General features: G+C 41.7%; 1 protein-coding gene across 17 annotated transcripts in view; it reads left to right on the plus strand.

Moving 5' to 3' along the window:
* Positions 1 to 23,191, plus strand: part of MAST4 (microtubule associated serine/threonine kinase family member 4) — a 422,044-nt gene that overhangs the window by 297,864 nt on the left and 100,989 nt on the right. For all 17 annotated transcript variants that reach the window (XM_065599050.1, XM_065599051.1, XM_008170656.4 and 14 more), the window contains one exon: positions 16,953 to 17,041. In XM_065599050.1, coding sequence (XP_065455122.1) covers positions 16,953 to 17,041 — 89 coding nt within the window. The remainder of the gene's footprint in view (positions 1 to 16,952; positions 17,042 to 23,191) is intronic.

Raw genomic sequence — 23,191 nt, forward strand, 5'->3', positions numbered from 1 at the left:
GCAGAGGCCAACAACTTACTGGCATGGTAAATGAATTAGCATTGATCCTTCCTGGGAAAACAAAGGAATATAATGCTCCTAGACTCTTAAATCTGAATTTATAATAATTTTTCTTCTCAGTTTACATTGCCAGTGAAGGAAAATATTGTTGACAATTAAGAGATTTCTTTTTTTGTAAACTTCAGCTTTGAATTGTGGTCAGTTATATGTGCACCCAAACAGTACAATGATGTCTACAGTAAAGCAGCCACAATTCTGAAAGCTATATTCCTAAATCCATATTTAGGCTCTTTAAATAAAGGAAAAGCTGGTTTTCAGAAGCCCTGGGGTTCTAGCATTTTGGCCTCAATAAATAGCGATAAGGAATATTTCCTTCTCATTGAATTTAATTCTTACAAGCCAACTGTTTTCTTAAACCCTAGCCACAAGCAGTATCTAATCCTTGTATCCAAATGAAAGACGGTACAGCATATTAAATGCAAAGTATTATCAATATAAGTTATAAACTTTTGGGTATAGACTGGGGGCACGGTTTAGATATGCAATACCAATTCTGATTCATATGGAAAACATTCAATAACAAAATCAAATAGCATCCCCTTTGCCATATTGTTTTAATCAGCCTTTTAAAGAAAAGACTCACATTGGCGTCACTATTACTGATTTCCAGTAATGACTATTTTACTTCTTAGTTTAAATTACAGAATTACTTACTACTTGCAAATTTTTGGCTACTGTAAAAGCTAACGACTACAAGTAATGTCTGCATGACATGGAAGAAGCATATTCCCCTGATTTTGCTATATTACAGACCTCTGCAAGGAACTTTGCTTCATACAAGGGATATTTCAGCTCTCCCCTATTGGTCTGTAGTTTACCTCCTGCTCCCATCCTCCTCCCAATTCATAGTGGGGTGAATTAGCTGTCTGCTCAGGATCTTCCCTTCTGTACTTGAAGAGTAAATCTCCTTCAGGTGACTACTACTCTTGAAATTCCTATTCACTTTTTTTGTCCAAGACTTCCCCATCATACTTCTAGAAAGCCTGGACTGGATTAAGGCATAACTATAATAAGCAGATGCTTATAAGGTTCCAGCTATGTACGTGCACACAGGGCTCATCGGTGCTCTACCAGGTTGGTGTTGGCAAGTTCAAAAATTTGAGATAAAGGCTGACTCCACTCTCTTTCGGGATTGTTCCCAGCCCAACTGAGATCAGGGAGTGCAAATCTGGAGAGGTAGGAGGCCTAAGCTACTCCTGAGAAGCAGTGGCAAGCCCCCCAGCAGACAGTCCTTGTGTGCATCACTCTTCTGAGTACCACCACAAGAAGGTGGGGTGATGGAGGAGCCTATGTAGGGTTCTGCCTACGACCCTAGATTGCCTTAATTGGTATCAGAGAGAAACAGGAATAGTTCATTCTTCACTATGCTTCATTGTACACCTTATAGGGAGGATTATGATTTTCTAGACATGTACTCACTGTGGTTTATGCCAAGCACTAACTAGGTGGGTGTCTGCTCTTGCATAGAGCTGCTCAGTGTGTCCTGACTGAACAATAGGACATTTAAAAACCTAGGGAAGTGACACCCTCCCCAGATTTCCTAGGTGAAAAATCATGTACAAACCTCTTGGGTTAAGGTGACAATCCTCCTTACTAAATCAGTTGGAAAGGGGCATTATAGACCATTGTGTAGTTTTCCAGTGGACCTTGTCACAAAATTACAAACAAAATGAAGCATTTGTTTACAGACCTGTATTAATAGTGAGTTACTTTTTTCAAACTTTCCTCCTTTTTAAATTGAAATTTGCCTCTATCTTATCGGAAAGTGGCTCCTGCAGTACATTGTTATGAAATGTTTGCATCAAAGATGCTGAATTATGGAATCGGATGTTTATAAAATGTTTTTAAAATTAGTTCCACATAATTTTAATCTTCCTACACTCATTTTTATTGTCTCTCATGTGGGCCTAATCTGGTTGAAAGATAACCTGCATTGAAGGGTGGCTCCTTGGCTGAACTCATTTACAGATGTGCTGTGATCCTGGCTTTTTTTGATGTGAAATAATTAAGGTTAATTCTACCCGTGTCAGAAGATGCATGACTTTGGGAGGTAGTCGTCTCACAGTTCTGCAATGCTAATGCTCTAGTAATTATGTATAATGGAGGGCTACCATATTCTGATTAAACTGTAATGGTAAATATAAACAAGAAAAGAATCACAAAAAGTGACTCATTGAAGAGCACTTAGTGATAGTTTTCTTTTCAACATCTTATAGATCTGTTTTTGATTTTTCTCAAAAAGAAATTCATTTTATAGTGATTGTTTAAAAAAGTACTTTAGTCAGGGATGTACTTTGCAGCACTTCAGAGAATAGACCAATTTTTTGTAACAAGAAAAATACTCCTGTGGGAGGCCTTACAGCCTTATTTCATCTAGTTTGTTTAGTTTTCTTGTCATGCCAGTACAAGCAGTGAAATCCTAGTATTTGTGCCTCCAGTCCGTTTGGCTTTGGTATGTGATTTTTCTTCCTGTTGGATATGCTATTGTGGGGTAGTTGCTGTGCATGAGGCATGAGTGACTTCACCCACTGGATATTAAGTGTTTCTTACCAGGGTAATATTTGCTGAAGTTTTGAGGGTGAAAATATTTTAATTTATGGTACAATCTTGTTATCATGAACACATTGGGAGGTATAAATGTTGCCTGTGTATAATGCTATTGTGAGTTTGTATAGATTAGTTTAGTATTGTGCCCCATGTGACATGTCAACTGTGTATTGTAAGAGGGTTAAATTTGTAAAGACTGTTGAGGGAAGAGAGAGCTGCCAGAATTAAGAGAGAATGGAGAAACAAGTGGCAAAGGCATGAGCTGGCAAAACCACATAAGGCCCCTACAATCTTTGAAGGAGCAGAAACTGACAAGGGAATCTGAGTGAGGACCATGAAGTGGGAGAGAGCTGCCAAAATCAATGGAGGGTTATAAGGGAGGAGAAAAGCAGCCCAGACAGGCACATTATTCTTTTGAGGGAAAGTATTGCTAATGTTTATTTGTGTAAGAATAAGGCAGGGTAAGTATAAATTAGTTTAGACATGAAAACTGTTCCGAAAATTGCATGGATTGAACGTACAACCATATAAAATCTTTCCATGTCAGCTCCCACTTTTCCTGGCCGTTAATTTTAGAATTTGACCTGTTTTGGCCAATCTCATTCCTGCCAGGTGAGAAACAGACTAATGAAAGAAACACCAAGGGAAATCATTAAAAATAACAGAGTCTCCTGTGGATGCATCCGACGAAGTGGGCATTCACCCACGAAAGCTTATGCTCCAATACATTTGTTAGTCTTAAAGGTGCCACAGGACTATCTGTTGCTCTTTACAGATCCAGACTAACACGGCTACCCCTCTGATACATTAAAAATAAGTTTGTGATGTTAATTAGGGTGGAATGTTTCTCTCGCCTTCTTGTTTTAGAGATTTTTTTTTTTTTTTTTTTTGGTAAGGTGGATTCACTACTGAGCTGAAAGGAGCCAATGGGTTCCTCTTGTTAACAGAACTAGCCTTGGGCCTCATAAAAAAGGCAGCTGGGCCTCTTTAGTAAGTCTCTAGTCCTTTTCCTTGTGAAGGTAGATGTGAAACATAAATTGGTACAGCGGACATTCTGAAGACTGAAAGGAAGTACAGTGCAGCTCCCTTTCTGCAGCAGGAGGCTGAGGAGACCAAAAGATTCCCCCTCCCTTCCCCATTCAGGCATTTGCATATAAAATGGACCAGTTCATTTTGGGGTTTACCTAAAATATCCTCCCACTAAAGTGCCAAAATCCTGAGGATGGCCCTAGGGCATGCACATATGATGACTTCAGAGAATTTAAAATTTTTAACGCTGTGCACAGGCCTTCACATAGCACACACCCATCCAGCTAGGGAGGGACCTTCATGGGTCAGGGGAGACCTGTCCACCTCAAGAGACAAAGCAATCCTATTCCCCATCTCACTATCCACTGCACCTCCAGGAGTAACCTGCTACTCCCCTAATCCACCACTCTACAACCAGTGATTTAAGAACAACCCCACCACAGTTGCTGCTCGTAGGAGCAGCTGCCTGGTGGGGGAGCCACAGCAGTGTGCTGGGAATGGGGAAGCAGAGTTGGGTGAGAGGAGGTGGCTCTGAGGGCAGGAGGTGGAAGGAGTGATGAAGTGAGGGGCAGGGTGGATAGCAGTGTACCCATGACATGCATTTGATCCAGCAAATCTCTTGACTGGGCTGGGAGGCTCCTACTCTTAGCCACTTTCTGATCTGTGCCTGCCTGGGAGCTTAAGCCTCCTGATGCGGAGAGCTCAGGAGATGGTCTTGGTTCCAGACTCAGTGATTGGGAATACCTGAGGCAAGGTACTTGACTTTAGGTTGCTCCTCAGGAATGCTAGCCAGAGAGACCCAACTAGGAGGGCTTTAGTTGTATAGACATAGCCTAGAAGAGTATACTTCCCTTCCACCAAATCTAACCAGAGACGTGGAGTTATGGCTAGAGCAGCACTGGGGAGGCTCTAGCCAGCTCTCCCTAAGCTCACGGGCCTGCAAGCAGTAACCAGGGATCAACAGGAAGAACCAGGGTCCCAAGCACACCGCACTGCTCCCCTGCTCCCCCCAACCCCAGTCAGGGAGCAAGGAGCAGGAGTAATTAGAGCTTTGCACCAGCCAGGGAATAGCAGCCACAGCTGATATCAGGAAGTGGAGTGGCCAGATTTGCCTCCTATCCCAGGGCAAACAGCAGCCAGCATCAAGGGCTAGTGACCTAGAGGCAGAGTCTCAAGAATTCTCCAGAATCACCTGGACACCCACCCAGGGAGATGTCAGAGGTAGCTAGGAGCATAGTGATTCATGTGTTTTAAAACTCATTCCTGGCTGCAGTCTTGATACCTAAATTCTGGGCATTTACAATCATTTATGCATACTCACAAAATATGCAATTTAGGACACCAGGACATTTGATTAATATTTCCAAACTTCTGAACCTTCGACTTAATGGGTACAGTAACTCCTCACTTAAAGTTGTCCCGGTTAATGTTGTTTCATTGTTATGTTGCTGATCAATTAGGGAACATGCTCATTTAAAGTTGTGTAATGCTCCCTTTTAACGTCGTTTGGCAGCCGCCTGCTTTGTCTACTGCTTGCAGGAAGAGCAGCCGGTAGCTGGTGGGGGCTTGTAACCAGGGTGGACTGGCAGCCTCCCTTTCAGCTCCCCTTATCAGCTCCCCGCATCCCTAAGTTCCCTGTGCAGCAACTGCCTGCAGTTCAGCTGTGTCCCTCCCTCCACTGCCATATGCTGCTCCTGCTCTCTGCCTTGGAGATGCTCCCCGAGACTCCTGCTTGCTGTGTGGGGGGGAGGAGGGAAGGAAGAGGGGAGTTAATGTCAGCAGCTGTGATCTCAGCAAGCTGTTCTAATTAACAAGGCAGTGTACTTAAGGGAAATGCACATATCTCCCTCCATTCCTGCTGCCTTGCAGAGTGAGAGAGTTAACCCTTGAGGGCTCAGCCAATTGCTAGTTCATCATTTAGCAGTAAGGGAAATATCCCACCTTCTGACTCCTCTACCTCAACCAAGCTTCACAATCATCATCACTGTGTACCAGTATTAAATTGTTTGTTTAAAACTGTGTGTGTGTGTGTGTGTGTGTGTGTGTGTGTGTGTGTGTGTGTGTGTGTGTGAAAAAATTTCCCTGGAACCTAACCCCCTCATTTACATTAATTCTTGTGGGCAAATTGGATTCGCTTAACATTGTTTCACTTAAAGTCGCATTTTTCAGGAACATAACTACAATGTTAAGTGAGGAGTTACTGTATGATGTATGACTGACCTAGGCAGCAAATATTTGAGGAAAACACTTGTGAACATGTTATCAGCCTATCACTGGGTGGCTTACTGTTTTGTTAGTGGGCAGTTTTTCCTTTTATTTATGTCCTAAAATTAAAAAGAATAACATAAACATACTTAGAGGATAGGATGAACCTAGGAATTATTTTGACTGTAGGGCTTATGTAGATTTGATAGGAGTCTTATTACATTTTCCATGTCTCAAATTTTTCCCTACTGGTGGCACAGTTTTTACCTTAATATTGAAAGCAAAATGTTTGTGTACTGTGAAATTCAGTTATCTGAAATAATAGTGCAGTTATGATAGTGAGCATGCTACTCACTCGGCTCATAACTTTGTGTGTTACTTTGCAGAGGAGAAATAAAGTATAAAAGAGCCTTACAGTAGGGTTAAATGTCAACGTTCGAGTGTATTCAATCAGTTGTACAGTTTGAGGTTGTGAATATTACAGTCCCTGGAGAATGAACTAGAATTGTAAAAAATTGATTGGTGCATGCCCCAGAACAATGTAAATTTTGTCTGCTCTCCACTGCCTACCTACTTTACATGTATTACAGATTTTTATCATGTAAGCAGCTATTTTATTAATATTGTCCGACTACGGAGTTAAAATAGACTATTTAGCTAAAAGTTATGTTACCTAATTAAATATGTATCTCTGTAAAGAATTAAACTCAGAATCAATTTCTGTAGAGATAACATGAAGCAGAGCGGGCGAGACTGCCCTCATAGTCATTTAGGAAAGATGTAGGTCTATTAAAATACTCCTCTAACCTGGTTTCCTTTCTTTAGTTGAGTTCTCTGCTGTATGTGAAAGAAAAATAATTTGCGGTTAGTTATGATTAACAATAAAATTATAGATATCACAAAAGTTGTAAGATCCTTTCCTAGTTGCCTGTTGTTGTTTTTTAATTTTATTATTCAAGAAATACTTTATCAAATAAGCCAGTGGCATGGAGACTTGAAAGGCCTTTGACCACTGGAGGCCTTTGTATGCATCCATTTCCCTCACTAAGTATTGTGTCTGCTGAAGGATAACCTAGTCTTGCTACCTGCTAATGGAATTACTGTCCTAGCTCAAGTAGGAGAAAAATTGTGCTCTGGCACTGAACTTCCTAGGTTAAAGCTTCAGAGATGACCTTTGCAGCGTGTCATCACATGTGCGTTCTCTTGCATTTTAAGCTACAGTTTTTCTTGTAGGTTATTTTCCCAGACCTGAAGAAGAGCTCCATGTAAGCTTGAAAGCTTTACTCCCTGACCAACAGAAGTTGGTCCAATAAAAGATATTCCCTCATCCACCTTGTCTCTCATTTTATTTTTGGAAAGAAGAAAAAAGAGAGAAATTGAATTCCACCAAAATACACGTGTGTCTGCTGAGGAAGAGAATGGGGCAATGAGGTGGAACTCTTAGACAACTTTTCAGATAAGCCAGGGGATAGAAACTCTTGACATTCTCTTCTCCCCCCTCTCCCCACTTTCTCTTAGCTGGTTTTTTCTTCCCATGTCTGGTCTCCTCTTCACATGCCAGGAATGCAGTTTACCAGCCCAGCCACCTGCAGTACATATTTTTGGTTTCAGTGTGAGGGAACTGCCTTAAGCCTCTCCTAAGAGAAGGTGAGACCTAGCCGGCTAGTTGTGCCAGGACTGGAGGCACAGGTTGGCAGTTAGTAAGCAGCTGTCAGGGCAGGAGAGGAAAGAGTTGATCACAACTACATCAGCAGCTAGAGAGGCATCTCTCTGCAACAGGACTGTAGCCACCCTCTACTGCCTACGTTCCCTGCACCAATGGCCAAGCGTAAAAATATTCCTGATCATTTCCCAAAAATCTAGGTTAGACTCTGACAAACTGGGACTATTGGCAGCTCTTCCCTTTATTTTATTCCTTACATTTTGACATCCCTCCTTCTTTTAGAAGAATGTCAGCCTCTTTTAAAATGAACTGACCTAAAAAAGTAACCCCTAGATGCTTGCATTATAACAGTTAGTCAAATTCCAAAAAAGCTTTCCTTTAGCTCGTTAGAGATCGCTGTGGATTATTTACTTACAGTGAGTGGGGTATGTGGCTGGATTTTAGCTTGACTGTGTATACGATTAGCTCAAAAGTAAAATAAAATATAGTATGCTTTTATACCTGTATGAAACTATGGCCATTGTTCCACAGTGAATCTGAAACCAGAATTGTGTTCGAATTCTTATTCTCTTTACTCTTTCCATGACAATCTTTATGTTATGGTGATTTAATAAGTATAGAGCCTTTTTTGTTATTTCATTTCATTCTTTCAATCTTATTTCCCAAGTACTATGCTAGTTTATTAAGGTTTGTGTCTCTTAATATCCTTAAGCTACTAAATGTTACATGTGACCAGTTCAATTAATAAAAGAAAATAGTACTGCACTACATGGTATATGCCATGATATGCAGTTGAAAAGATGTTGAACAGCTGAATAACAGCTCTAAAATGCTAACAGAATGGATCTCTGAGAAAACAAGTCCCATTGTACTTTTTAGGCTGTTCATGGTCACTATAGCTAATTGAACCTACTTTAGCTTTTAAGTGGAAATAGAGAGTGTCTCCCAAAACTTTTAAAGGATGGCAGCCTTACTCAACTTTTTTAAGCCTCAGAGCCTACAGCCTGATAGCCTTAGTCTTACGTGATGTGAAAATAAACAGTGCTGAATGAAATCTGTGGGTTCTGGTCCAATCCAGATCCTGTAGGAATTCCCAGTGGAACACCCCTGCTGGTTTGCTTTCTCCGGTAAAACTGCACAGCTCTGGCACCATCGGAATCACCATAGATCTCCCCTCCAAGGCAATGCAAAACTCCATTTAATGATGCAGTCTAATATCACATCTTGTGTCTTCAAAGGATGTCTTCTTTTGTCTCTTCTTGGTGAGGAGAAGCGCACCATACGGGACTACTACTCTGCCTCATCAATAGGCAGTACTCCTCCTTCCCTCACTGCAGCTGGCTTTTAGATTATCTGAGTGGGGTAGATAACTTCTCATAGGATTGCAAAAGGGGTTCTTAGGGATCCTAAAGTAATACAGAAGAGCAACTTTTTCATAAAGGAGTAAGAAAAATCAGTGCATGCCTTATTTTAACTTTATTTGTAAAATGTTGCTGTTGGTTTAGTGCAGAGCATTTGCTCCCTTCTTACCCACTCTTATTGTCTGTGAATAGCAGTTAAAATACTAGATAAACTTTGCTCTTTAAGCCTCTCCACTGCATAGTTGACTCTCTAGTGTCTGTGTTCATAAAGACAATAAATAACTGTGAAGTCATAGGCTAGCACATTTCAGAACAAGTTAAATTGAACTTTTCCAATGTAAACAAAGTGGGCACCTCCCGTGTCTTACTAGAGACAGTTTGCTTCTCCTGAGGTGCTTGTCAGCTATACATTTTTAATGTTACAGAAAATGTAACTGCCTTTTCTTTCCCCAGAGCTGCTCTTACATTAGTAGTCTGTCTTGTGTCTACACAGCCAGCCTTTGCATTCTGGCTTCCACAGTAGTCTAGTCTCTCTAGATTTGTATTAGCAAATATAAGATTTTGTTTGCAATAGATCTTCAAATATACAGGATCCCTTTTTAATCTTTACCTGCCACTAAACCAATATGTTGCACTGGCACAAAAATTAAGGGTTATGTTGCAGAAGAGTGCTGTTATCAGGACATGCTGCTAAAGGCGGTGCCAGAGGCGTTTATAGTCCATATCCATCTTCATTATATGTGTAAATTATTAATAATTTAGCATGTTGAAATGAAATCATTATAAATGATTAAAACGGATGCCAAATTTCCTGTGGAAAGCATGGCAAGTGGTAGTCTGTCAATACCTCCGTCCCTCCCTACAGTTTTTTTTTTTTAGCAATTAACCTTTGTTGCTAGTAATTACTCATGTATTAGCGCTCATATGCCCGGGTGGAAGAAGATTCTTCCATGATAGCACACCTCACGGTGTCATTCATTAGCCATTCTCTTCATTACCTTATCAGGAAACTTGCATTTAATGCTTCAGCTCTGAAATGCTGTCTTTCTTTAGTGTGTGTTTAAACAGCCTTGATTTGTTAAGAATAAATATCCTTTCGAAGTGCTGGTGGTTGCATAGGTATATGCAATGAGTTAATGGTTTCAGTCCAGTTCTGTCAACATCACAGCTGGTACACTTATTGAAAGTATTTTACAAGAAGTGAAGGGTCAGGATGGCTTTCACTGCAGTCTCATGTTGTCCCTGCTCTGTGGATAAGTGGAGAATTTCAATTTCCAGAGCTGCAAACTTGGCAACTTTCACAAATGCTAAATACTACTTGTAAAACATTGACGTGGGATATAGCAGATAAAAAATCATCAAATGTTTAGGGATGAAAATATTTTTTGTAGTTGTAAAGAAGTCATGGATTCTTCTTTGCATGTAACAGGGCATACTGCATTTAAAGATACATATAGTATTTGTTACAAAACTGTATTTTTTGTATAATTATGATAAGCTATTCTGAATACTGTAATAGAGATGTAGTGATTAAATTACTAGGTTTATTATAAAAAATAAAGAAGAAATAATTTCTATTTTCACCTAAGCTATTTAGGTCTGTACCATGTTTGCCTTTCAGATTCTTGCACTGATCAGTCTTGGAGTTCATCAGCACTTTAACCACTCCTGTTTTCTTTAACATATTTTCTACTTTAAAAGTCATTCAGACCCCCCCAATTTAAGCTGTATCTATGTTAGAGCCCCTTGGAAGTAAAACAATATTGTGTTAACACAGATATGATAGAAAATAACAAACTGGCAGTTGTGATTTATGGGATTATAATGTTTAGAAAGCTGTCTGTTCTGTGTTATCTACCTCTCCTTGAGCCCTCTGCTTCTACCCCAACTTTTTCTTCCATACTTCTGTTCCAAGCACTTGTGGATGGCAACTTCTCTCTGCTGTTCTCCTTCAATAGTCACACTAGCAGTTTTGTCATCTGCTTTATTGGCCCTGTTTTAACAAACTGCCCAAATGGATTTTGTCTGGTGTACCAAGAGGGGCAGCTGTTTCAGCAGCAACAGGGTTAGGGTTCATTTACCTGAATCCTAGAAGTCAGTAGTTACACTGCACCCGTGTGTTATGAGATTAATTTTATGTGATTCAATAAAAATTATTTTTATGTAGCATCCTTCATCCATTATATCACAAAACCCTTTCACTGGGAGAGTCAATCCTATGCTGAAGTTGAAAGCTTGGTTCTAAGGAGAAGTGACTCAGAGGGAGGAGGAGGTTAGGTCATTTTTCCTGACAGGGAATAGTAAAAATGAACAAGCAATTCCCCAACCCTGTAAAGTTGAGAGAAGAGAAACAAGAAACCAGGATAGGAAGAGGAGAGTGAGTGGGCAGGGGAGTAGGTGGATATGAGAACAGGGAGGTAAGGTGGAACCAGTCAAGATGAATTTGAAAACCAAGTAGGTAATTCTGATTTGGAATCGAAGATAGGTAGGGAGCAGTGACGGTGATCCAGGATGTCGATGATCTGATGTAACATAAAATTTCAACAAGACTATGGGTTGGAGATGGTTTTAAGGTGTTTTTATCAGATTCTGTAATTACTCCCTTTCCAGACATGTAGGGTTCATAACTTCTCCTTATGTACATGCTTCATACAGTTGGCCTCATACCAGTAGGTGAAAAACAGTCCAAAGAGGGAGTGCCTGGGAAAGAGGAGAGGGAGACTGACAGAAAATGTTAAGCTTGTATATTTGGCATTCTTCTGTGTGTGGCCCCAGGTCTTTAAATAATTAATTAATTAATATTAATTTAAATGAGGAACATTGAAGACATACAGTAGTTTCCCTTTTTTAAAGATTTTTTTTCCCTGGGTAGTCTCTAAATCATGAGTCACACCTGCTGTCTGGCTTATTCACCGCTGGCAGGTCTCTTCTTAGTGATAGGCATCCTTATCAGGATATAAAATCCGGGTCCTATATAATTGTGTGTTGTGGGCACAGTTCTCTATGTGGCTTACCGTGGTCTGTGCTGGCTTAAGTTACCATCTCTGTAGACTGTTCCAATACTATTCTGACTTTGTTCTGCTCAAGACAAATCTTTCTCCTGTCAGTGCTGCCTCTGATCAGCTAAGGTTTATCCTTTCAGATTTGGTTGGGGGGAAAATAACTGTTAAGAAAGGCAATACGATGAAAGGGTGGCTTGATGCCCACACGGAGCTTGGAAGATAAAAGGAAATGGATAAATTATTTTGTCCACCTGAACTATCTCTGGGATGTTTGGGGTTTTTTTTATATACTGAAAGTTGATGTTACAGGGCCAAATGCAGCAAAATTGCTGGGATAGTTGGCAACCCTTTGCTTCCTCCACCATGAGTTCTCAACTCTTTTTTGTTCTAACAGCCCTGATCTTTGCATGATTCCCTGTACATTTTCCATCCACAGAGGTCCTCCTTAATGCAGGCCTTAACGGGGTGCAAGAGTCACACTTCTTAGGGTTACACTGCTGTAGGATGGATGACATAATTCAAAGTCTTTGTGAAACAAAATAAAAAATAAAGTTATGGTCACAGTCTAAGTAGAAGTTTCCCTTTCATGCAGTGATTCACATCTTACCTTATTATCAAGAGAGCTAATGCAAGGAGGTGTCATCCTCTCTTCATTTTATTCTCTTTAAAAGAATATTTAAATCAGCATGGTAATAAATAAATTCTGCCTAAAGCCTCAATGACATCTAAGAATATCTCTTGAAAATAAGGCTTTATTTATTGCATACATTTCGCCCAATGACGATAATGCCACCCTAGTTTCCAGTATTAACTTTAAAAAAGTAAAGGGGGGAACCGTAAAACAGAGCTGGGGTGGGGGGCCGTTTGAATGAAATGTTTTTGGTAACGATCCCTACCTTTGTGTGTGGAAAAGGTATCACTAACTTTTTGTCTGGAGAATATACTGGAATACTGAATACAGTCCTCATTTGCTTAGATTTGAATTTTTAGCAACACTCTTTATTAAACTAATAATTTCAGCGATGCCACTTATATAGTTCCAATTAAATAACTGAATCACAGAGTCCTATACTTGGACATAATTATAGCTAAAATTGATGAAAGGGTATTTTTAGTGAGATTTCTGGTAATTTCATACCTGTGAAATACTGAAGCAGTGTGTGGTTTTTTAAAATTAAATCATTGAAGTGCAAAAAAAGCCACTTTCATGCCACATTTCATGCTTGCCAAATTTTGATTAGCAGTAGGATAGTGGTTATCTTTGAGGTAAACAGTTAGGTATTTAGAAGCACACTGTGACAGAAGGAGAAGATGTTTTAGATGTACATGATGATGGAGGAGCAACGTGAGAAGTTTGGGATAGTTTACTTTGCATAATGATTTTATACTAACTGTACATAATATGGGAAGTAGGTTTTTGGTGTATAGGAAACAGTAATATTGACACACCTCAGAAGCCCTCCAGCATGTTAGTGCCTCATCAGAGAAAAGGGCTTCAGTGCAAATGCCAAAAAGTGTACGGACAGCAGTGTCAGCAATGGATGGTCCTCAAAGTCTGCTTCCCAATCAGGACCCCTTTTCACTATTTTTAATGTGAAGCTGAAGCAGGCGGAAAATGTGTGCCCTCTACACAGTTTCAGGATTGAAGATTAATAAATGAACTGTTAATAAAATATTTTTAAAAAGCAGCAGAAGATAAGCTGGGTTTTGCCACAGGATACCACAGCTATATAAAACTTAGGGATGGAATATGACAAGATGATTTTGGATGTGTGGTCTGTAGAAATACGGAGTATTTAATATGGACAATTTTAAATAAAAGAAATATTGACTACATAAAAAACACCTATCTTAAGCATTGAGTACCCTTGACAACAGTAGTTCTCAAAGCCGGTCCGCCGCTTGTTCAGGGAAAGCCCCAGTGGGCCGGGCTAGTTTGTTGACCTGCCGCGTCCACAGGTTCGGCCGATCGCGGCTCCCAATGGCTGCGGTTCGCTGCTCCAGGCCAATGGGGGCTGTGGGAAGCAGCGCGGGCCGAGGGATGTGCTGGCCGCCTTTCCCGTAGCCCCCATTGGCCTGGAGCGGCGAACCGTGGCCAGTGGGAGCCGCGACCGGCCGAACGTGTGAACGCGGCTGGTAAACAAACTGGCCCGGCCCGCCAGGGTCTTTCCCTGAAACAAGCAGCGGACCGGCTTTTGAACCACTGCTAAAATACAGTTCAAATATAAATATTTTGCATTTTCCGTTTTTTTCTCTGTTTATTTCAGTTAACCTCCTTTCCCCTTTAAACAATTCTTGTCCTACATTTAAGGGGTAAGGGTAAATAACATTAAAAAGGGTAAATAACATTAAAAAACTAAAGTATACCATATAATAACTCTACAGTACTTACAAAAGCAACCAATAGCAGATATCAATTTTACAAGAGCAAAACATATAGAATAGTTTAGCTATACAGCCAGAACTTTACAAAAATGTCATAGAGAAGCATTTAATAAACCAGCTTCAACAGTAGAAAAATATATATAAAGCTAACAATGTGGGGAAAATGTGATTGCTTCTCACAATTACCCAAACCTATGCAGGCTCTACAGCCCTGTATCCCCACACAGTCCACCTACTCACAAAAGGTCCTGTGGCAATTTGTCCTCCCCTCCCCCCCCCCCAGTGATGTCATCTTTGAGGACTGGGAAGAGAGCTCTGGTGCTCTCCTACCACCAGTTGGCACCTTTTGGAGTTAGATATTATTTTTTCTCTCCCACAGTCTTACAGAATAAGTCCAATGGGCTCCTATCCTATGGAGCATATATGATTGGTTTAATCGGAGAAGAAATACCATATGACAGAACCCAAACCACCAATCTTTAGAAATCAAAAATTTACCACAAAAACTATATTAAATTTTTCACTGACATCCAGATAATAGGTGGGAGTTAGTGGGATTTTACCTAATTTTTAAATTGGGGATGACAAAATATTTAGCAGGATACATTTTTGCAGATCCACCATCTCAAAAAGACCAAATATGCAGAGTTTTTAATTTCCCTGTGCATTTAAATTTAGATTTTTCCCATCAGTTTGCCCTATTTCTTTGATATTGTTATGTGGTTCTGGGATGTGCTAAACAAATGCATAATACATAAAATCAGTCTGATATTTTCTCTGTTACCAACCAGCTAAGTGTGACAGTCTTACTCTGTTCTTATATGGTCAGGAGAAACCAAATGGTCTTTTTGGTGGGCTCTTCTGCTGCCACATTGCATACCGTTAATCAGAACTAAGTAACAGTAATTCAGCACATGCTGTGCAGTTAAAAAGCAATGTTTTTAAAACATTGACTATGTTGTCAGTAATGCCTTGGATTTTAAAAAATCTGATTTACTGCTAACTATTTATGCCAGGGGTGGGCAAACATTTTTGGCCCGAGGGCCACATTGGCGTTGCGAAACTGTATGGAGGACTAGGTAGGGAAGGCTGTGCCTCCCCAAACAGCCTGGCCCCTGCCCCCTCCCACTTCTCGCACCCTGACTGCCCTCCTCAGGATCCCCCAACCTATCCAACCCTCCCCCTGACCGCCCCCTCCTGGGGCCCCTGCTCCCCAGGACCCCACCCCCTATTCAACCCCCCCGCTACCTATCCCCTGACTGCCCCCCCCCGGCCCATCCAACCTCCCCCTGTCCCCTGACTGCCCCCGGGGACCCCCTGCCCTTATCCAATCCCCCCACCCCCCTTAACCATGCTGCTCAGAGCAGCAGAAGCTTGCAGCCAGCCATGCTGCCCGTGCCGCCTGGCAGGAGAGGCGGCCCAGAGTGCTGGCGGCGCGGCGAGGTGAGGCTGCGGGGAAGGGGCTGGGGCTAGCTTCCCCAGCCGGGAGCTCGGGCCAGGCAGGATGGTCCTGCGGGCTGGATGTGGCCCGCAGGCCGTAGTAGGCCCACCTCTGATTTATGCTGTTTTCTCACCTTTTTTATATTTTATTCTGCTTGTATAATGAGGAAACTAGTCAGTTTCCCTTTCTGGTAGTCATACAAAGCACAATGATATAATGTTTAAATTGGAAACAATGCAGGGAAATATTTAATTAAAACCCTACTTTTATTGGAACTTATTATAATACTGGAAATATTTCTGATCGTGTTAGGCTAAATTTTTGGACTGAATTTATTTCAATATCCCTTTAAAGTCTTTGCAAGTAAAATTTATGACCCCTCATTCACTCCTGCAAACACTTACACACCTGCTTAACTTTATGCACGAGTAGTCCCATGGTTTCATGGAGCTGCTTATACGCATAAAGTTAAGTAGTGCCCATGTTTGATTATGGTTATAAGGTAGTAAAAAGTAAATTTTTACAAATACTAAGATGCAGTTAAAGGAAAAGGTCCCATCTTCTTCCTTACTTTAATAGATGTATGAATTTAATATTTATCTCTTATAATAATCTATTATGGGGGGGGAACAGTGGATTAGCAGTACTTGAGATGAAAAATGTGTGAATGAATGCATTTATCTTTGTTGGCATCGTCTGTTCTATTGATGGAAGGCACAGATGTGAAATTTATCCCAATAATTAGATTTTTAATTAGTGTATCATCATAAGATTGACAAATCATTGCTCTTCATTGCATGCGATTTGGAGTGAGAAAGTTCATGTAAACACAAATATCTTTAATTATTGCCTGACAATTCCAAACTCAGATTTGTTTTGATGTATTTATGCATGTTGTATGTATAATAACAGGCATATGTCACAAGATATTACACTAGTGACACAGAATGTTGCCTAAAGTACTGTGAATTGGTGCATAGGTCTTTGTACTCACTGAATGGTAAATGAAGTGCAAGCTGGGTAATTATCAGTGATGTATTATCTTATGCAGTTATATGGGAAGTGGCACTTCTTGCCATTATCCAGTATGTGCCTAATCTAGATTTCTTGCATACTCAAAACTCTTGTTGAAACATATGGTTTTGATTTGAATGGGAGATTGGGGGCTGAATGAGTGCAGGATTGGGCCTTATGAGTAAGAGGATATTGAGAGGGTGTACTGTTTTCTGGTTTTAAGTTACTTTTTTTTTCCCCTACAGTTGTCGGACAAGTAACCGAAAGAGTTTGATAGGCAATGGCCAGTCTTCAGCTCTGCCTCGGCCTCATTCACCTCTTTCAGCTCATGCAGGTAAACCATCTATCTTTACCTATGCCATTACTTGCATTAATGCCTTTAATTCTTTAGGAGAAACACATCGTCTAGTCCACTACACTTCTGCAGTGTAACTTTTCTCTCCATTGTTTGTAATAACTAAAGTTTGAGAATAATCATGATGAGAGCCCTAATTACTGTGTTAGGAACTACTAAACTATGGTGATAGGCACCCTGGAAATAGCTTGTGTGAATAACATTATTTTTGCCCTATTACATGTTGACAGGTGTAGATTTTCCCCATTCTCCAACCTCAGTGCAGTGTGAAATGAACATACGATACCTTGCAACATAGAGGCAATGTTGTCAGTGGATGGGACGTTTGATAGCAAATCAGGATATTTTGAGTTCTGTTCCCAGTTCTGTTGCTGACCTTGTGTTTGACATTGGTCAGGGTCACTTCAACTTTCTGTACCTCGGTTTCCCCATCTATAAATTGGTGATCATGACACTTTGTTTGAAAAGCGCATTGAGATCTATGGATTAAAATCTGCAAATAAGAGCAGCTTTATTGTTATTTATTATCTGTTTTGTATAGGAATCTTGTCTATACAGCAGCATACAGTATAACAAAGATGTATTTTGTGTTACATTGTGTGTACAGTTGTCGCAATTAAATCCCTGGGAGTGCTACAATAAGAAGGTGTGAGTGTGGGAATTGGCATTAGCCATAGGCAGGCAGGCAGGCTGTCAAAGGTTGTTAAAGTGTGGCTGTGGGGAGCTGGTTGACAGCTTACAAGTTAAAGGAGACAGCAGAAAGATGGATTTCATCTGTATTTTTTAAAGGGAATGGTAGGTTCAGTCAGTAAGACATTAGCAGGCTGTCTTGTGCAGCTGACCAGCAATGTTAGGTGAGAAATATGCCTATCCTCACAATTGTGGGCAGGAGCCCTATGCAGCTATAGGAATAAAAATATATGTATAATGCCATTGCAGAGCCTGCAAAGAGAGCCTGAGTTTTTGTACACAGTTCATGAAGGCAGGGACTGGTGAGGCTTCAAACTCAGCAATAGAGTGGGTGAATTTTTTTTTTAAACAAATCAGTGCTTAGAATCTGACACATTTCATACCAGGCTGCAATCATTTTAAAGAGCGACGGGAATGGTCTACTGGCCTGAGCGAAAACCTGGAAATCACGAACTTCTGAGGTTTATTCATGACTGATGATGACTGTCTATGGCTTTTGGCATGTCACTTAACCTCTCTTGTTCAGTTCCTCAATCTATAAAATGGGAACAATTATATTGCTGTCATATGACTGTTGAGAAGCTGCTTTTAAGATGAAAAACAGTAGTATAAGTGCTAGTATTAATTATTATTATTAAGTAGGTCAAATGTGGGGTTGAAACCACTTGGCATCCCCTTCATTAAACAATATATGCAACCCATTCAAGAGCTTATTATGACTGCTTGTCACAATAATTGTTATAGTTCCCAGTGATCCACTTTGGGGCCCACAAGGCCTGTAGCCCCCTCCACCCGACAGGCATGTCTTTATGGGGCACCTGCACATGTGAGGGACGTCTCAGTTTTTGTTGTTTAAAAGATGTTTCTAGTTCAGGGATTCCCAAACTTTAACAAGCTGTGAATCCCTTTCACTAAAGTTTCATGTCTCGTGAACCCCCTCCTAAAAATGAATATTTCCAGAGATTTTCTCTTTTACCTGAGTATAAATTATAAAAGCAGTGATCTTGGAAATATAAATTGCTTTTATGACATGCTTATCACACACTATTATTAATTATTATTTATCATTACAGTATTTTTATTACATTATGAAAATGGCAACACTCTTCCAAGATCTCACTTTTGTAGCTTGTATCACTTTGAATAAGCCTGTTATAAGACAAGGATCCTATGTTTCATCAAGGAGTATCAGATGTGAAACAGCATGAAAGTATTTAAGAGGCCAACTCAAAGTTCTTCCTACACAAGCATTCAGGTCTTCAGCAGTCCAGGCAAACAACGCACGTTACAACAAGGCTTAAATTTGTTCTTCATAATAATTTGGAAAACAACACTAGCTGCCTATTTAATTTTAAAAACAGCAAAAAATATCTACCTCCCTTTCCATTTCTTAAAAGGAGTCTTGAAGTTTAAATCTCCTCCGTGTGATAGATATGCTTGCTTTGATCTGGTTAGCTCTTGGAAGTCCAGGCTCCAGGCCCCGTGCTCCCTATTGACAGCTCTGTCCGCCATTAGGGAACTTTTTCCCAAGAACCACCTGTAACATTTCGTGAACTCCAGTTTGGGAACCACTGTTCTAGTTCTCTTTCTTGTGAAAACAGAAAACCAATACAAACCGATGTAATCTCATTGGTAGGGTTGAAAGCTTGTCATTCAGCCTTTTACTAAAGATCTTGGGTTATTCAGTCTTCCTTATAGACTTCCGGGGCTGGCCTTGGGATCCATGACACCTTTGACAATAGATCCTTTGATTTCTGAAGGAACCACAGACAAATTCAGAGTTATAGGAGGCAGGGGGTTGTTGCAGCACCTTGAGCAGCATCTAGGGCTATTGTCACTAAAAGCTCTTTTCCAGCTAAATGCCTCCAGCATAGCCAGCTCCTCTGCTGAACAGCCAAATTGTCAAAGTGTGCAATTAGAATCTTCTCCAGGTCAGGGAATGCAGGGTTTTTATTGTTTTTGTTTTGTGTGTTTGTTTCCATAGCAATTGTAGCTTGATCCTTTTATTGCATACACAGCCTTTTGTAAAACTGTTCTGCGTTTCATGCTAAACTTTAATGCTGGCATCTGTGATTTAAATCTCAGCCATGGCATTATATAGATCTAGTTTAATGTACTTTAATTGACTTACCTGTATTAAAAGGGAGCTAAGCACACAGGCGCAGACTTTCCATTGTGCCGGGGGGGGGGGGGGGGTGCGACTCCCAGCTCTGCCCCAGGCCCTGCCCCCACTCCACCCTTGCCCTCAAGGCCAGACCTCCACCCCGCCCCACTTCTTCCACCCCCGCCCAGCCTCTTCCTGCCCTATTCTGCTCTCTCCCCCAAGCATGCTGAGTCTTCACTCCTCCCTGTCCCGGCCTCCTGTACGCTGCTAAAGAGCTGATTGCAGCGGGCGGGAGGTGCAGGGAGGGAATGCGAAGTGCTGATCAGTGGGGCCCGCTAGTGGACAGGAGGCGCTGAGGGGAGGGGGAGGTGCTGATAGGAGGGCTGCTTTTGGGTGCTCAGCACGTACCATTGTTTTCCCCCATGGATGCTCTAGCCCTGGAGCACCCACGGAGTTGGCACCTTTGGCTAAGCACATTGATCTCTCATTCAGACTTCACACACATGCCTATTAGAGTGTAAAGTCTGATCCAAAGCATGCACGGAGCCTTCATGTACTTCGCAGCATTGTGCACTTGACCCATCTAAAGGCACCAATTCATCAATCACATTAGGTTGCATGAATGTATAATCTTTTTTTATTCTCCATTAATTGACGTGAGTTTACGCACATGTTTCGCAGGACAGGATAGCTGTTTTCCACCAGCTCTAATCATTAACTATCTGAGAAAATGAAAAAAAAATTAATTTAGAATTCTGAATTGCTCTGAGTGACTTGAGTTATCACATTATTAATAGATGGAGGATTTTAATAATGTGTGGTCTTATTTCCTTGTACAACCAAAAATTAAGGTAATTTGCTGTTTATAAATGTTTGAAATTCCCCTCCCTGAAGTTTAGTGTTAAATCACTAGTTTTGGGGGGATATTGAACTTAATTATATTGTGGTTATTATAGTAGGTACTGATTCACCTTAGTTACTACTAAGTAAACAATAGCCTCTCCTATTGTGGACTTTAGATTTTTTTGTGCCTGACATATACAGAAGTTTTGCTTTCTTTTTGGACCTATTTAGATTGTGTATCGGATGTTATGAAAAAAATCTAGAAAAAGTGTTTTAAATGTGAACACTTTGATAAGCTTCGAGTATCAATAGAGCTTTCTCATCTCCTTTACTCCATCATTGAGGAGGGAAAAGATCTCAGTGACTGATTGGCTGTGTAAATAGCTGACATCCCATGAGCACTGACATTTTTAGATACATATTTTTGGAGAATGTAGTGCTCTTGTACAGAAGTCAACTTGATGCCTAAGGCTTTCAAAGGAATAATTGACAAGGCACAGGTTAGATGTCACATGTGGAATTTGGGGGTAACTGTAACCAGGCCAGTTTTAGTATCGTAGGGCAGTTAAGGAGGTGCTTCAGTTGCAGTCAAATTGCATAGAACAGTTATTTTGGAGTTTGGGTACAATTCCATAAAATACTGTATAGCATTGACACACAATCTTCTGCGATGTCTCGTAATAGATTCTTGAGATTGTTTTAGCTTTTCATTGACCCTTTTTTATTACTCTGGATGGATGTCGCATATCAGCGTGATGCTGAGTAAAGATTGGTGAATGTCAGGAATAATGAAGAAAGTTGATTTCTACTTTTAGTTCTCCCAGTGCTTATAGTATCTTATCTAGCTAGTAGCACAGAGAGATTTCTATAGCTTTTCGTTTAAACTTTCTCTAACACTATGTAGGTAATATGTCACTAGTGCTGATTGGTGCTACTGTGGTACTACCCTTTCATGGCACTAGCACTCAGGCTGTCACAGACCCTAGTCAAGGCCCCCCCTCACAGCCACCCACTGGGGCTGCTGTGAAGGATCCAGTCACTGGGTCCCTGGGTGTTTCAAGCTTCTGGGGCCTGAACAGAGTCCAGCCACTGCCCCAATCTTGGGATCCCTAGGCACACTCTCAGGGGTGCAGATCCTGTGTCTTACACCATGAGAGCTGCAACCCACTGTCCGGATATCTAGCCCCTGGTTCAATGCTCACCTTCCCCTCCCCCGCACCCCCATACAGAAACACATCCTCTCCCAGAACTGCACCCCAAGGTATGAACCTTCTGGTTTAGAGTTTAACAGTCTCAAGAGGCATGTGGTAATTGCGAAGAATATAACACACACTTTGCGCAGAGTTTAACGCATTATTGCTCTTAATCGTACTATAAAGCACAAGAGAGCAAAGATGACAGAGAAAAGGATAAATATCCTAACTAGGGTTGCCAGGCATCTCGTTTTCGACCAGAACACCCGTTTGAAAAGGACCCTGGCGGCTCTGGTTGGCACCGCCGACCGGGCCATTAAAAGTCCGGTTGGCAGCGCAGTGGGGGCCCGGGGCTAAGGCAGGCTGTCTGCTTGCTCTGGCTCTGCGCTCCTCCTGGAAGCAGCCACCAGGTCCCTAGGCGCTGGGGTGGCCAGGGAGTGGGAGGCTCCACGCACTGCCCCGAGTGCCGGCTCCGCAGCTCCCATTGGCCGGAAACCACGGCAGAGCCGCCTGGCTGCCCATGTGCCTTAGAGGCTGCAGGAACTTGGTGGCCGCTTCCTTGGACTGACAGTAAGTGATGCCGGGACCCTGCACCCCCTCCCGCACCCAACCTCCTGTCCCAGCCCAGAGCCCCCTCCTACACCCCAAACCTCGCCAGCCCCAACCCCAGCTGGAGCTCTCACCCGCCCTGCACCCCAACTTCCGGCCCCACCCCGGAGTCCCCTCCCAAACTCCTCATCCCCAGCCCCACCCCAGAGTCTACACCCCCAGCCCAGAGCCCATACCCCCTCCCGCACCCCAACCACAACCTAGTGAGAGTGGGGAAGTGTGAGAGAGAGAGGGGGGATGGAACGAGTGGGGACAGGGCCTTGGAGAAGGGGCACAGAAGGGGTGTGGGTTTTGTGTGATTAGAAAGTTGCCAACCCTAATCCTAACTGCAATGCCCCTTGCTAGCTCGCTTGTTTCTTGAGGGACCTTGGGGGACTATCAGGGTTCAGGTAGACAAACAGGAAGGCAGGGCTGTTTGCCTGGGTGGGTCCCTTGTGGAGTCTCCTTTCTTGCTTTCCTTCTCTCTCCTGCCCAGTTTTTCTTGTTCCTGTGCATCTCCCTAGTTTGTGTTCCCCGTCCAACACCTGGCTTTCTTTGTTCTGTCTTTTGATAACTTTCCACTGCTCTCCTTCCCCCTCTCTGCATGCCCTGCTTTTGCATAAGTATTGTGGTCAAAGCACTGTTGTTTAAAGTTAAGTACTTTCCCATTGTCCTCAGTCTGAGGAAAACATATTTAAAAGCTCTTGAGAT

This window comes from Chrysemys picta, chromosome 6 (assembly GCF_011386835.1).
Source record: "Chrysemys picta bellii isolate R12L10 chromosome 6, ASM1138683v2, whole genome shotgun sequence".
Classification (NCBI taxonomy): Eukaryota; Metazoa; Chordata; order Testudines; family Emydidae; genus Chrysemys; species Chrysemys picta.